This window comes from Pleuronectes platessa, chromosome 8 (assembly GCF_947347685.1).
Source record: "Pleuronectes platessa chromosome 8, fPlePla1.1, whole genome shotgun sequence".
NCBI classification, from domain to species: domain Eukaryota; kingdom Metazoa; phylum Chordata; class Actinopteri; order Pleuronectiformes; family Pleuronectidae; genus Pleuronectes; species Pleuronectes platessa.
The window spans coordinates 22231063-22243865 of record NC_070633.1 but is presented as its reverse complement, the minus strand read 5'-3'; the positions used below and the strand labels follow the sequence as shown (position 1 = coordinate 22243865).

Sequence of the window (12803 nt, the reverse complement as noted above, 5' to 3'; positions counted from 1 at the left end):
TTGACAGAACAGTCCAGCAGCTCTGCATCAACGTGACACTGAAATCCCTCCCTGGCTCATGGGCTAAAGGGCAGTTAGATCTTTGATTGGCGTAACCTGTTAAAGGTTAAAACTGCACATGGTTCCTGAAGTGTTTAGCCAAACTCAGGCTGCCGCTAGAAATTGATCACATGCACTTTAGTACGTAATGTTTGATCCTGAGATCCTGTGTGTGTGTGGTCCAGGAGTTACTCGTGTTGTGGGCACTGTTTACACACACACATTAAGGGGACTTGTCTTCCTTATTGGAACAAACAGCAGGCCCCCATAACCTGAGTCATTAAGATTTAAGGTGAGGGTGAAGGTTAGGTAAATAGTAACTATGGCTGAGGTGAGGGTAAGTCTCCAGGAAATCAGTGAAAGTCAATGTGAACTCGAACTTGTGTGTGTACACGTGCATGTGTGTGTGATAATGAACAACTGAGTTCACAAACCACTGGACTCAGTATCTATACACCACTGTCATTACTTGCTGATTGTATCACATGGTAAACAACTCAGAGGTGTTGCATTTCTTAGCAGGGTTAACTTGACGAGCTGCAACAACATTACACAACCTAATCTTCTTAATCTGGCCTCTGTACTGTCCGTCCTTCTGCTCCCTAACGTGTGGATGTACAGTTTGTTTGTGTGGAGAATGTCATGACTGATTGGATTTGTGTGCTTGTGTCCTCTTGTTTATTTGTCTGCCAGTGAAATGTATTAAACTGTCAGTCAACCTTTCCAGATCATCATCTGAACTGGCTTTATTTGTTTTAATATTGCATTGAGAAAACTGCTGAATTGGAATGATTGATCGGTTTCATAATGGATCCTTCTTTTTTCAATCACCTTTGCTATTTTGTGACATGTTTGATCATTTTTTCTCTTTGGGTCTCAATTGTGATTAAAATCACCCCAACCCTTATAATTGTATCCATGAGTAAGTACCAGAAGAAGAATCAGGTTTATTTAGATGGGTTTTTACATGCAAGGGATTTAATTTGGTGTTTTGGTGCAGGTTGTATTAGAAAGTAAATAGAAAGTGAGATGAAATATAAACACTGTTATATTAGTTTATGGTAATGGAAAAAGATGGGGGCTAAGACGACTGCCCTGGGGTACTCCTGTGGAGTAACTAAAAATACAACCTGTTGCATGAACTGTTCAGATTTGCTGTGTGTCCTGACCTGAGTAAAGATGGCATCTCTATGTTTGGGTCAAGGTGTTTGTTACCACTTGAGCTAATGAGCTGTTGCATTGTATAAAAACAAGTTAATTATTTCATCTCACTGCTCCAATGTTTCCTTTTGTTCTTCTACTCGCACATGTTTACAGACATCTTTAAACAGTATATAACATATATAAAATATTTTTGTGGGCAAAGAGAACAAATTGTAAAAAAAATATATATATATATATATATATATATATATATATATATATAAAAGTTAAATTAAATTAATTTAATTAAATTAATCCTGTATAGTCCACTTCTGCGCAGGAGGTGCGAATTTGAGCATGTTAACGCCCTCACAAAGCCAATTAATATGCCTGGGGAAAAAATAATCCTTACAATTTCAATAGTCACTGTCTGTCAGTGCCTTACAGTGCTCGGGCCCTAAATATAAAGTAAAAGAAAAGGTCTAAAGCTTGAGGAAGTACAATGCAAATCATAAAGTACAAGAGTGGAATCATATGTAAACCTATACTGTAAAGGTGAAAAAATATATATATATTAAATAACTCTTAGTTATATGCAGCTACTTTCATTACTGGTGTTTTTATTGCTTTGTTCTTTGCAGAAGTGAGCATCAGTAAAAAAGGAAGGGGGTCAATCCAAGTGCATTAAACTGTCTCCCCGACTTTTATTGTGAAGCTGTGGGCGGAAGTAACCGCGGTTGTTTTGGCCGCAGAGGAAGAGCGGAGCTCGGGCTGTGATGCCGCTGGATGATGGCTGCCTTCGGGATCCTGAGTTACGAACACCGGCCGTTGAAGCGGCCCCGACTCGGTCCTCCGGACGTCTACCCGCAAGATCCGAAACAAAAAGAGGTTCGAGTGCTGCGATGCGCGGCCACAGAGATCCGCGAGCGACGTTTAGAAGCGAGAAAACACCGCTGATTCCCGGAGGCTGTGCGAGCTAACAGCAGCTAGCCCGTGAAGCTAGCTGCCTGTGAACGACTCGGGCCTGTAGCAATAACAATGAACAGCAGCTAGTTGTCAGTCGCCTCGCTAGCTCCCCCGGTTTATTTGGAAAAACAACCGGTTCGGTGGCGAAACTAGCACAGCTGCTAACCGCTGTGAAAACCAAGCGCCGCCAGCATCACTTAGCTTAGCTCGAAAACACACAAAGCCCAATGAATGTGAACTGGGGCAATTTTTTTTTTTTTTTTTACATTGTGCATGCCTGCTAATTGTTCGTTAGCTCGGTGTTTGGGTCCAGCGACTCGACGCTAGCTCAGGCTGCACAGCTAACCGGTGTGATCTGTTATTTAAGATTAGATTATCTGTGCTCGCTTGATTAAAAGCTGGAGTTTGGCCTGACTGAGCAGTGATGTCGACTCCTGATAGAACAATAACCTGCTGTTGTGTATGGATCGAGATGTGGATGCTCGGGAGATTCTTTATAATGACTTGATAACGTTTCATTATATTTAATATGCATTTCCCTGGTTTTAGCAGAACCACTGAAGCGATCAACCCCAGTTTCTCTTTATTATATCTCGCAGTGGTTTAGGGGTCAGAGATATAGCAGATTGACCCGAGTAGCTCATCCTCTGGTTGTGTGTGTTTGCTTCAGGATGAGTTGACTGCACTGAATGTGAAGCAGGGATTCAACAACCAGCCGGCGGTGTCTGGGGACGAACATGGCAGCGCCAAAAATGTCAACTTCAACCCATCCAAGGTAAAACAGAAATGACCCTTTCGCCCTCCAGCCTCCCTCCCTGCCCGGCCGCCACTTGTTGTGTGTCTGTGTGCTTGATTTGTTCCATGACACGTTTCCCCCTCCACGCTTCTGCAGATCAGCTCCAACTTCAGCAGCATCATCGCAGAGAAGCTGCGCTACAACACGTTCCCTGACACAGGGAAGCGTAAGCCACAGGTCAACCAGAAGGATAATTTCTGGCTCGTCACAGCCAGGTCACAGAGCTCCATCAATAACTGGTTCACGGATTTAGCTGGGACTAAACCGCTAACGCAGCTGGCTAAAAAGGTAACGCCATTGAAATCCTTTGTTTGTCAACAGTGTCGTGTTGGTTTGTAGCTGCTTGATGCGTTTATGGTTCACCCGCTGCACTGAGCTTGGGTCAGTGGATGATCAGTGCAATTATGTGCACAATGTCCTCCTGTGCGTGTTTCCTGCTGATTTCCACCCCCTGTGAATGAACTGGTGTTAATATTTCAGTGCATAATGCAACGTTTTACCACTAGAAAGGAAACCAAATTCCCAGTACATTGCTTGAGGGTGTGTAGAATGAAACAATCTTCAGGTTCAAGCGTTTTCTCCCACCCACATCGAAATAAGCTGCATAGGTTGTTAACATGAGGAATCAATAGCTAACTGTTAGCATGTAGCTTGGTGCCATACAGAATCCCCCTGCTGAGCTTGCATCCAGGTTTAGCCTAAGGAAAGTGGGATGATATAAAGCTGAGAAGCTGGTGGGTCTCATCCAAATGGCTGTTCTGTAATCAGCATTACAGCCAGACATGGCCCCACCACTGTTAGCATATAAGGTTGTTTAAAGCTGATATGGCCCAGTGCTCGTGCTGTTGAATGTAGATATATCAGTGCATGTTTTACACGTAGTAAGAAGGTTTATCTTGGGTTCATTAGTATATGGACAGATTCATTTAGCAGTTTTCTCCTTAATTAAACATGTCCAATGCACTGTACGGGTTTTCTGGATGGGTAACACTTACCTTTCAATATCTGCTGTTTTGAAGGAAATATTATTTGTTTGTTTCAGTGATCATTACTGACGCCCATTGACATGTCCCTTCATCAACAGGTTCCAATCTTTAGCAAAAAGGAGGAGGTGTTTGGGTACTTGGCCAGGTACTCGGTCCCGGTCATGCGCTCAGCGTGGATGATCAAGATGACCTGTGCTTATCATGCAGCCATCACAGAAACTAAAGTCAAGAAGAGACATGTCATTGATCCGTGTATAGGTAAGCAGGGTTTTTGTAACAAGAACTCGTGTTATCTGAGGATTTTTTTCTTTTGGCAATCAATTCATTATTATGCTTTATTCTGTGGGATGTTTTCTTTTCATTTGGAGTAGAATACATGTTGCTGGTTATACGATTTTCTTTGGCTTTGAAATGCATTTTCTGTGTTTTGTGTGTGTGTGTGTGTGTGTGTGTAGAATGGACCCAGATTATTACCAAGTACCTGTGGGAGCAGCTTCAGAAGGTGGCCGAGTATTATAGACAGTTTCCCAGTCAAGGTTGTAGTTCACCTCTGCCAGCCACTCCTGCTGATGTGGAGACAGCCATGAAGCAGTGGGAATACAACGAGAAGCTGGCCATGTTCATGTTTCAGGTCAGTTCATTCCCCGAACTCTACCGCGGAACAGTGTGTGTGTGTGTCAACATGTTGTGATAATCACATTGATGTGTTCAGTCACACAGTGATAATATCTGGATACAATAGGTGGTGATTAGTTACTGCTAAGCTGAGAATAGCACTGCAGCCATTTCTTATGTTACTCATTCAATTTCAACATTATCTTGTGGCTGCCAGTGCGAGCTTATCTGCATCCTCTACACCAATTCTGAACAACATATAGCAACAAATTAAATAGATTATTATTATTATTATTCTCAATGATTTTCTAAAAATTATCACAATACATTAGGTAGGTAGGGATTTAGAAATGGAATTTGTGATGGATTACTATTTCTGATATTTGACCATCCTGATGCTTTGAAGTGAAGATGGATTTAAATGTTATAATACATAATTATCTGTAAATTAATTCAGTTGTTGCATGTAATCTTCTAATTATCATGTTAATCTAGATGAAATTCAAATGCAATAGATTTGTTTTGTGTGTGTTCAGGATGGTATGTTGGACAGACATGAGTTCCTGACGTGGGTGTTGGAGTGTTTTGAGAAGGTCCGACCTGGAGAAGATGAGCTCCTCAGACTCCTCCTGCCCCTTTTACTACAGGTACCCCCCCCTCCTGTCCATTTCATATCATCTCACCAGTCTCCCGTCATCACTCCTGCACTGATGGATTACATTTTGAAAACGTACACTCCCCCTTGACACTTAGATATCTGTGCATATTAACCCACACCAGCTGCTCCTTATTACAACAGACTCATTCAGCTGTCAACAGTTCATCATGAACTGGTAACGTGTCTTCGTCCGCAGCCCTTTTAGCGGTGTTGACCTTTGCTGACAGTGGCCTCTGCGGCCCGCAGCCTCTTCTTTTATTATTATACTGCTGTTTCCAACGCTGAGTGATGTTAATGGACTCTGAGTGCTGAGGGTAATGCTGTGAATCTCTCCTCCATCCTGCAGTACTCGGGGGAATTTGTACAGTCGGCTTACTTGTCACGGAGGCTGGCTTACTTCTGCACCCGCCGCCTCAACCTGTTGCTTAGCGACGGGAGCCTAGGCCCTGGCACAGGAGGACACCCAGCACACGGCATCTTGACGCAACAAGGTAACGCCCTGCCCCCCACCCCGACCTCGCAGCCCGCAGGAGGGAACCAGCCCCAGACACCCTTCACAGATTTCTACATCTGCCCTCAGCACAGGCCTCTGGTGTTTGGTCTCAGCTGCATGTTACAGGTATTATAGCTTTACTTTGACTGATGAATAATCGATATAATCTTCGTTCTCTGATCAATTTGTTTGAAACCATGAGACAGAACTAGTAATACCTCACTTACTAGTTCCATTTTTCCTTCCCCTCTTTGTTTTGTCTCGCTCTTGCCGCACCAGAGCATAGTGTTGTGTTGTCCCAGTGCCCTGGTGTGGCATTACTCCCTAACAGACAGCCGAAACAAGACTGGCTCCCCTCTGGACCTCCTGCCCATCGCCCCATCCAGCTTACCAATGCCAGGAGGCAACACAGCCTTTACACAGCAGGTCTGTGCATCAGTGTTGATGCAGTGTTCTTTCTTTACTGTGTTTTGTTTTGAAGCACTTTGTAGGGGTTTCTATTACGAGCACAAATATCTTGGTTGGTATCCCTTATTTGATAGTGAAGATGTTTTTTTTTTACTCTTATTCTTTAAAAACATAATTAACCAATCAATTTATTTGAATAAGTTACAGAAGAACTAGTAAACATAACAAAACAAACACAGACACATAGAAGCACTAATACTTGTTTGTACTGGTCACTTGTTTGGACAAGATGTTAAGTGATACCAGTCTCTTCATAAACACAGCTGGCGAGGATCTGGCAGTGGTTTATGTACCTTTCGCTCCGTTTTGTTGGGGGGTGTTTTTGCTTTCCAGATGACAGGATTATCTTCTGAACCTCTCTCCCCCCCCAGGTCCGTACAAAGTTGAGAGAAATCGAGGAGCAAATTAAGGAGCGAGGCCAGGCAGTGGAGTTCAGGTGGTCATTTGATAAGTGCCAGGAAACTACAGCGGGTGAGAAAACCATTCCTTTATCTCTGCAGACACCTGCTGACAGCACGTACGAGGAGGTCTGTGGGAGGCAAAACAAGCTCAGCATTTGAAATGTTTTTTGTTATCTTCTGCCAGGGTTCACCATTGGAAGGGTTCTCCACACTCTGGAGGTTTTAGACAACCACAGCTTTGAGAAGTCGGACTTTAACAACTCGCTGGATTCGCTGTACAACAGGATATTTGGGTCGGGCCAGAGTAAAGAAGGCCATGAAGTAAGAACTGATTCCTCTTATCACTGTATTTCTAATACACACAGAGCATGAAAACACTGGAAATGGTTTTAAACAGGGTGTTACAAGGCAATTTTAGACAAATCCAAAATACTTAAATACAGAGCAACTTGTTTATCATCTTTAAGATTTGAAAAGTGGATTTAAAAGGTGTGATGGTGATGCTAGGATCTGTCTAGTTTTGCCGTAACAACTCATCGTGCATACTTCTGTCCAGATGTCCCCAGACGATGATGCCGTGGTGACCTTGCTTTGTGAATGGGCAGTGTGCTGTAAACGTTCCGGCAGACACAGGGCAATGGTGGTGGCCAAGCTGCTGGAAAAGAGACAGGCTGAAATAGAAGCAGAGGTAAGAGACACACAACCTCCAACTGACTTTATACACTTGTAAATACCTGTAAACTAAGTTTCCAACATTTTTCACACTATTAAACCTCATTTGATCCTGTTATTAGTTCCTGGCATAAACTTAACTTTTCATTATGCCTCACAAGATTGGGCCTTATACCTCTTTAACGTCAAAAATAGTGGATATATACTCAGGTTTTTGATAAAAGCAATTAACTCTATTCCCATTGGCAGCAGAGGAGTTGCATTTCTTGTTTTTCCCGATGAGTCATGTTCGATGTCCCCAAAGCATCGCAAAATGAGAAGCTCTCTCGCCTCGCGGTCTTTCCACTGTTCCCAAGATGTAAAACACAATCAGCACACAAACTTTCATGGCTATTTACATGCCAACGCCTCAGAGGTTCAGTTTGAGTCACAACATCCCGGTGGAAAATGTGCAGCCACAGCATCCAGACTGCCAAGATAAAGAAGAAATGAACACCTTCATCCATGTCTCTTGTTTCCATCACATCCGATTGGCGCCGGAGCGGATAAAACCCTGTGTTTACTGCAGTGTCATTTGACCCGGGAGTTAATGCTGATTATATTTCCATTGCAGACAAAAGTATGATGATTTATAGGCAGTTTAATCGGAATCTTGCAGGTCCCGTTTTCATTTAGAGGATTGTCAATTGCCTGAAGTGATCTATTCAGTATGTAACCAGAAAAAAAGCAAATATTTGATTTGTAAAATATATGCAAATGAACGGTATATTTTTTTTCTTCAGCACTTTAATTTTCTTTAGTTTCCATGTGAATGGATGGTCCTGGCATCTCAAGATTTAAACCACTGACCTAATTATCAGGAGCTGAACTCTCCCGTCTGAATATTAGTCTGCTTAGTGCTTAAGTTTGTGCATTTTACTAATCAACAGCTGATATTCCTCCACTCTACTTGGTGCAGCTCTCACTCTTCTGCTATGTGTCGTGTGTTTGCAGAGGTGTGGTGAGTCGGAGGTGGTGGATGAGAAGGGTTCCGTGTCATCCGGCTCCCTCTCGGCTGCCACTCTGCCAGTCTTTCAGGATGTTCTGCTGCAGTTCCTTGATACCCAGGCCCCCACACTGAGTGAGTCTTCCCTATCTTCTCTTTCATTTTCTTCCGCTGTGATTCTCAAATGTGTCAAACTTGATCTCAGTCTAATATTGGATTACCCAGTGCATATTTATTATGAATTACTTGGCGGGGGAAACCTGCTATTGAATTATTCAAATCCTCTTTCCTCCTCTGTAGCGGAGCCTGGGAATGAAAGTGAGCGAGTGGAGTTCTCCAACCTGGTGCTGCTCTTCTGCGAGCTCATCCGTCACGACGTCTTTTCCCACAACATCTACATGTGCACACTCATTTCCCGAGGCGACCTGGCTTCTGACTCCCACATGCCGCGCCCACGATCCCCCAGCGATGAGCCCTCGGATGAATCAGAGCGCAAGGAGCAGGAGGCAGGCAGCAGTATCAAGATGGAGGCACGTTTGAGGCATCTTTTGTTGGTGTTGTGGAGTGTGATGAGTTATTTGTGCAGCGGCACAGAGTCACACAGAGGTTCAAAAGGTTAACATGAGCATATGTTTTATTCAACAGGATACCGGTCTGTCGGAGTCGATGGAAATCGATCACAACTCCAGTGCTAATTTTGACGAGGTAAATACTATAGTTATGTTTCCTGGCACAATGCTAGAGTAAATATATATAAATAATAATATAAACGAACGAAAAAGCAGTTTGCATGTGTCCTTTGTTCGGAGTCATTTAAGCTTCCTCTTTGCTTTGCAGATGTTCTCTCCTCCGATGCACTGCGAGTCTAAGGGCAGCCCATCTCCAGAGAAACCGGCCCAGGAGCAGGACAGCAAGGCCGGCTGTAAGGACAAGGGGATGGACCCGGCCTTCCCTCAACTGTACGAGCAACCTCGCCACATTCAGTATGCCACGCACTTCCCCATTCCTCAGGTGAGAGCGCTCCTAATTTGGCTTTTCAAAAGAAACCCCAGCAAATTGCGCTTCTGGATTGCTATAGAAAAATAGATGATTCCTTAGAAATATACAAGATTTTACTTCAGTCTTGTGGAATTTAAACAGCATTTTAGTGCTGTCTTGAAGAATTATAAGCCAAGTAGGATTTTGTCTATATTATAAATATAATTTGATCATGATCTGTTTTATTATAATTGCTGTTTCTTAATCCCATTTGGGACCTATCACAAAATGAGCTCAGGTCGAGTATCCACCCTCTAACGCGAGTGAGCTTCGGATGGCTGGGAAGCTTCAGAAATCCTCCTCCCACATATGAGCCATAGCATTCGTCAGGTTATCAAGTGCATCCAGTTCATAACAGTGTTCCTGTCTTTTTTCATCTTTAGGAGGAAAGCGCCAGTCACGAGTGCAATCAGCGGTTAGTGGTCCTGTACGGCGTCGGGAAACTGAGAGATGAGGCGCGACACACCATCAAGAAAATCACCAAAGACATCTTGAAGGTTCTCAACCGCAAAAGCACAGCAGAAACAGGTACCTCAGTTTTTATCATCCTTTGACTGATGCTTGATGTGTCACATTTCCACTTTAGTCTGTATTTTACATCACTGGGGCTGCAAGTTGCAGTTTGTCTGGCAGCCAGCTGCTGTTTAGGATTACATTTCATCAGTTTTATTTGACCTATTTTTCACGTTAAGGGATTAAAATGATGCTTTGAAGTTTCTGAACACGTCCCTCGATTTATTGAGTGGATTTTTCTCCATCTGTCTGCAGAATAATCCAAGTATATCGCTTTTGATCAAATTTAATGAGCTTTATCATGCATGGATGTTCGTGAAACATTGTTCACATGCACACTGACTGCTCATCTTCCTACTGTGGCCAATTGTGCTGTTTCCCTCCTCAGAAATCTTTCAATAGTTTTCATTTGTATTCCCATTTTCTTGGCCTTTTAAAGGGAACAATCTTTTTTTTCCTTTCAATATATCGACCCGGGGGGGGGGGGGGTGCAGGGGTGCATTACTAAGTCTTCTATCCACCCAATTTCTATGCTAATAGATCTCATCTGTTCACAGACACCTTATCTCAGATACATGTGACCTTATTAATCTGATTCAAGGATTTCAGACTTATAATTGGATGGATTGGAGTGTTTAGTGCCAACTTGGCACATTCCTGTCAGTTCACCATGACCTTCAGCTCACAACTATGTATCTCAGAAAAAAAAAAAATGTAAAATTTTCTCTCACTTTAAGTGCCTTCATCGCAGTGTCTCTTGCAGTAAAGCTTCAAATCGAAGGAGGCTGGAAATAAGATAACAGGCCACTGATTTGCCACTGACTTGATTTCATGGCTGGCCTGTTCGCCGAAGTGGAGAACGACACCGCTGACCGGTCCGGAGTCACTGCTTCCTCTCTTATTTGTTTTCCCTCTGTCCCACATACACAGGAGGAGAGGAAGGACAAAAGAGGAAGAGGAGTAAGCCAGAGGCATTTCCAACCGCAGAGGATATCTTCTCCAAATTCCAGCACCTCTCCCACTTTGACCAGCACCAGGTCACCTCGCAGGTGAGAGCAGACAGCCTCACCAGCCACAGGGTTTATTCATGCAAACACTATCAGCCTCGAACAAGAGGGCTCAAGGTGCCTCATTTGAATGTAAATGTCATTTGAGTGTAATTTGATTTCTCTCGTGAGATGTGTGAATACAATTTGAATGGATAATGCACTCGGGTGCCTGTAACTTGAAAGCCCAGCAGAACCTAATGTGTTTAAGTTTAGATTGGTCCAGCTTGTAACCGAGGATTCAATTGATCCCAAATGCAATAAAGTCAATGATAACCCATCCATCATAAAACGCTTTGACAAATGATGCACTATTTCATCTGCATTTTAAGTGCTTTTAGTTCCGGCTTGCTAGTAGTCCCATGGTCAAGTCTGCATCAAACTAACACACATGTTAAAAGTCTCTGGATGTCTTAAGCCTGTTTTCATAATGTTCAGGGATTTGTTTTTTCAGTTTCTTACAGAAGAACAACTTTCAAATAGCATTATGGTTAGTTTCCCTCATTATATCACATAATTCACTTTCTTGCTCAGGGTGAGATGAGAACAACGATGCCATCATATGTATTTAAATATATATATATCAAAACACGATATAAAAATCAGATCTGCCAGGCAAGCTTTGTCTCTGCTTTATGTGATAAAGTAAATGTCAGAGTCTGTTGCTTCAGACATTTTCATGATATTTTCCCTAGTATAATATCCTGAAAGTGTGTGAGCGAGCCCAAGTGAGAATACTGCAGGAAAACGCTAATTCCACGCTAACCCCCAACTACAAAATTCAAGTGGTTGACAAAATATTTTGGCATGTTGTTCGTTTTAGACTGTCTCGGTTGGAGCTCTGCTGAATGGCTTCTTTTTGCTCTTCTGTAGCTTAGAGTTAGAGTCAAGGTTGGAAATGTCATTTTTAATAATTCTAATAAACGTCTTGATCATGTGTTTGCATGCAGGTGTCCAGGAACGTGCTGGAACAGATCACCAGCTTTGCCTTAGGGATGTCCTATCACCTTCCTCTCGTCCAGCACATTCAGTTCATCTTTGACCTCATGGAGTATTCCCTCAACATTAGTGGCCTCATAGACTTTGCTATTCAGGTACGGGCAACTTCACTGTCATTTAAAATGGAGGAAATCCAGATTAATCTGTGTTTAATCGTCGCTGTTTGACTTGGTGCGTTATGCAGCTTCTGAATGAGTTGAGTCTGGTGGAAGCCGAGCTGCTGCTGAAGTCCTCCAGCCTGGTGGGCAGCTACACCACCAGCCTGTGTCTGTGTATCGTGGCTGTGCTGAGGAGGTACCACTCCTGCCTCATCCTCAACCCTGAGCAGACAGCGCAAGTTTTTGACGGGTATGTGACTCATGAGCTGTGGTGTTTACCAACGTGTTCCTAAAAATCAAAACAAGACTACATTTACTCAGGCTCCTAAACCTGGGACTTTAATTTTGTAGGTATTACTTTAAATTAAACTGAAACAGAAATTGGATTGAGATCAAAACATCAGGTAAAATAATGAAAGTAATGAAAATTATGTTTGAAGTTAAAAAAATCTTTCTCCAGTCTTTAAGTAACATTATTAATTTTGTTTTACTGGACACCTGGAGCCTGAATGCCTCTTTTCAGTTGTTTTTAGTGCCGATATTTTTGAAATCCCATTAGATTCTGTAGTTTAAAAAACAAAAAGTAAATTCAATTATTTAAACCAAAAGCAAAACAAGCCTCTAAAGTGCATCTCTAAAGCTCATTCCATTGGTGCAAACATTATACATATTATAGTTTACATTGGAGTATATGCTGGGTTATTTCTCCAGGATGTCACTGGTCCTGGTCAATAAATAACCAGGCCGACACAAAACCACACGTAAAATTGCTAATTATTGTTTTTACATTTCATTTTTTCTGCAGATTAAACATAAAAGACACATTGAGTTAATTACTGAGCTTTAAAGGTGCTGGCTGGTGGATTTCTTTCTCACCTCAGGACAGA

At 42.6% G+C, this 12803-nt stretch overlaps 1 protein-coding gene across 6 annotated transcripts in view; it reads left to right on the top strand.

The window, feature by feature from the left end:
• Positions 1-1931: 1931 nt before the first annotated feature.
• med12 (mediator complex subunit 12) overlaps positions 1932-12803 on the top strand; it is a 21706-nt gene continuing 10834 nt past the window's right edge. For 4 of the 6 annotated variants that reach the window (XM_053428962.1, XM_053428964.1, XM_053428963.1 and 1 more), the window contains exons 1-20: positions 1932-2070; positions 2819-2923; positions 3041-3232; positions 4029-4188; positions 4386-4561; positions 5082-5192; positions 5550-5822; positions 5976-6122; positions 6536-6635; positions 6750-6886; positions 7122-7253; positions 8231-8357; positions 8523-8752; positions 8868-8927; positions 9060-9233; positions 9644-9788; positions 10704-10822; positions 11274-11309; positions 11770-11913; positions 12003-12166. In XM_053428962.1, coding sequence (XP_053284937.1) covers positions 1969-2070; positions 2819-2923; positions 3041-3232; positions 4029-4188; positions 4386-4561; positions 5082-5192; positions 5550-5822; positions 5976-6122; positions 6536-6635; positions 6750-6886; positions 7122-7253; positions 8231-8357; positions 8523-8752; positions 8868-8927; positions 9060-9233; positions 9644-9788; positions 10704-10822; positions 11274-11309; positions 11770-11913; positions 12003-12166 — 2834 coding nt within the window. In that variant the 5' untranslated portion in view covers positions 1932-1968. The remainder of the gene's footprint in view (positions 2071-2818; positions 2924-3040; positions 3233-4028; positions 4189-4385; positions 4562-5081; positions 5193-5549; positions 5823-5975; positions 6123-6535; positions 6636-6749; positions 6887-7121; positions 7254-8230; positions 8358-8522; positions 8753-8867; positions 8928-9059; positions 9234-9643; positions 9789-10703; positions 10823-11273; positions 11310-11769; positions 11914-12002; positions 12167-12803) is intronic. The other 2 variants (XM_053428966.1, XM_053428965.1) reach the window with 1 other exon arrangement.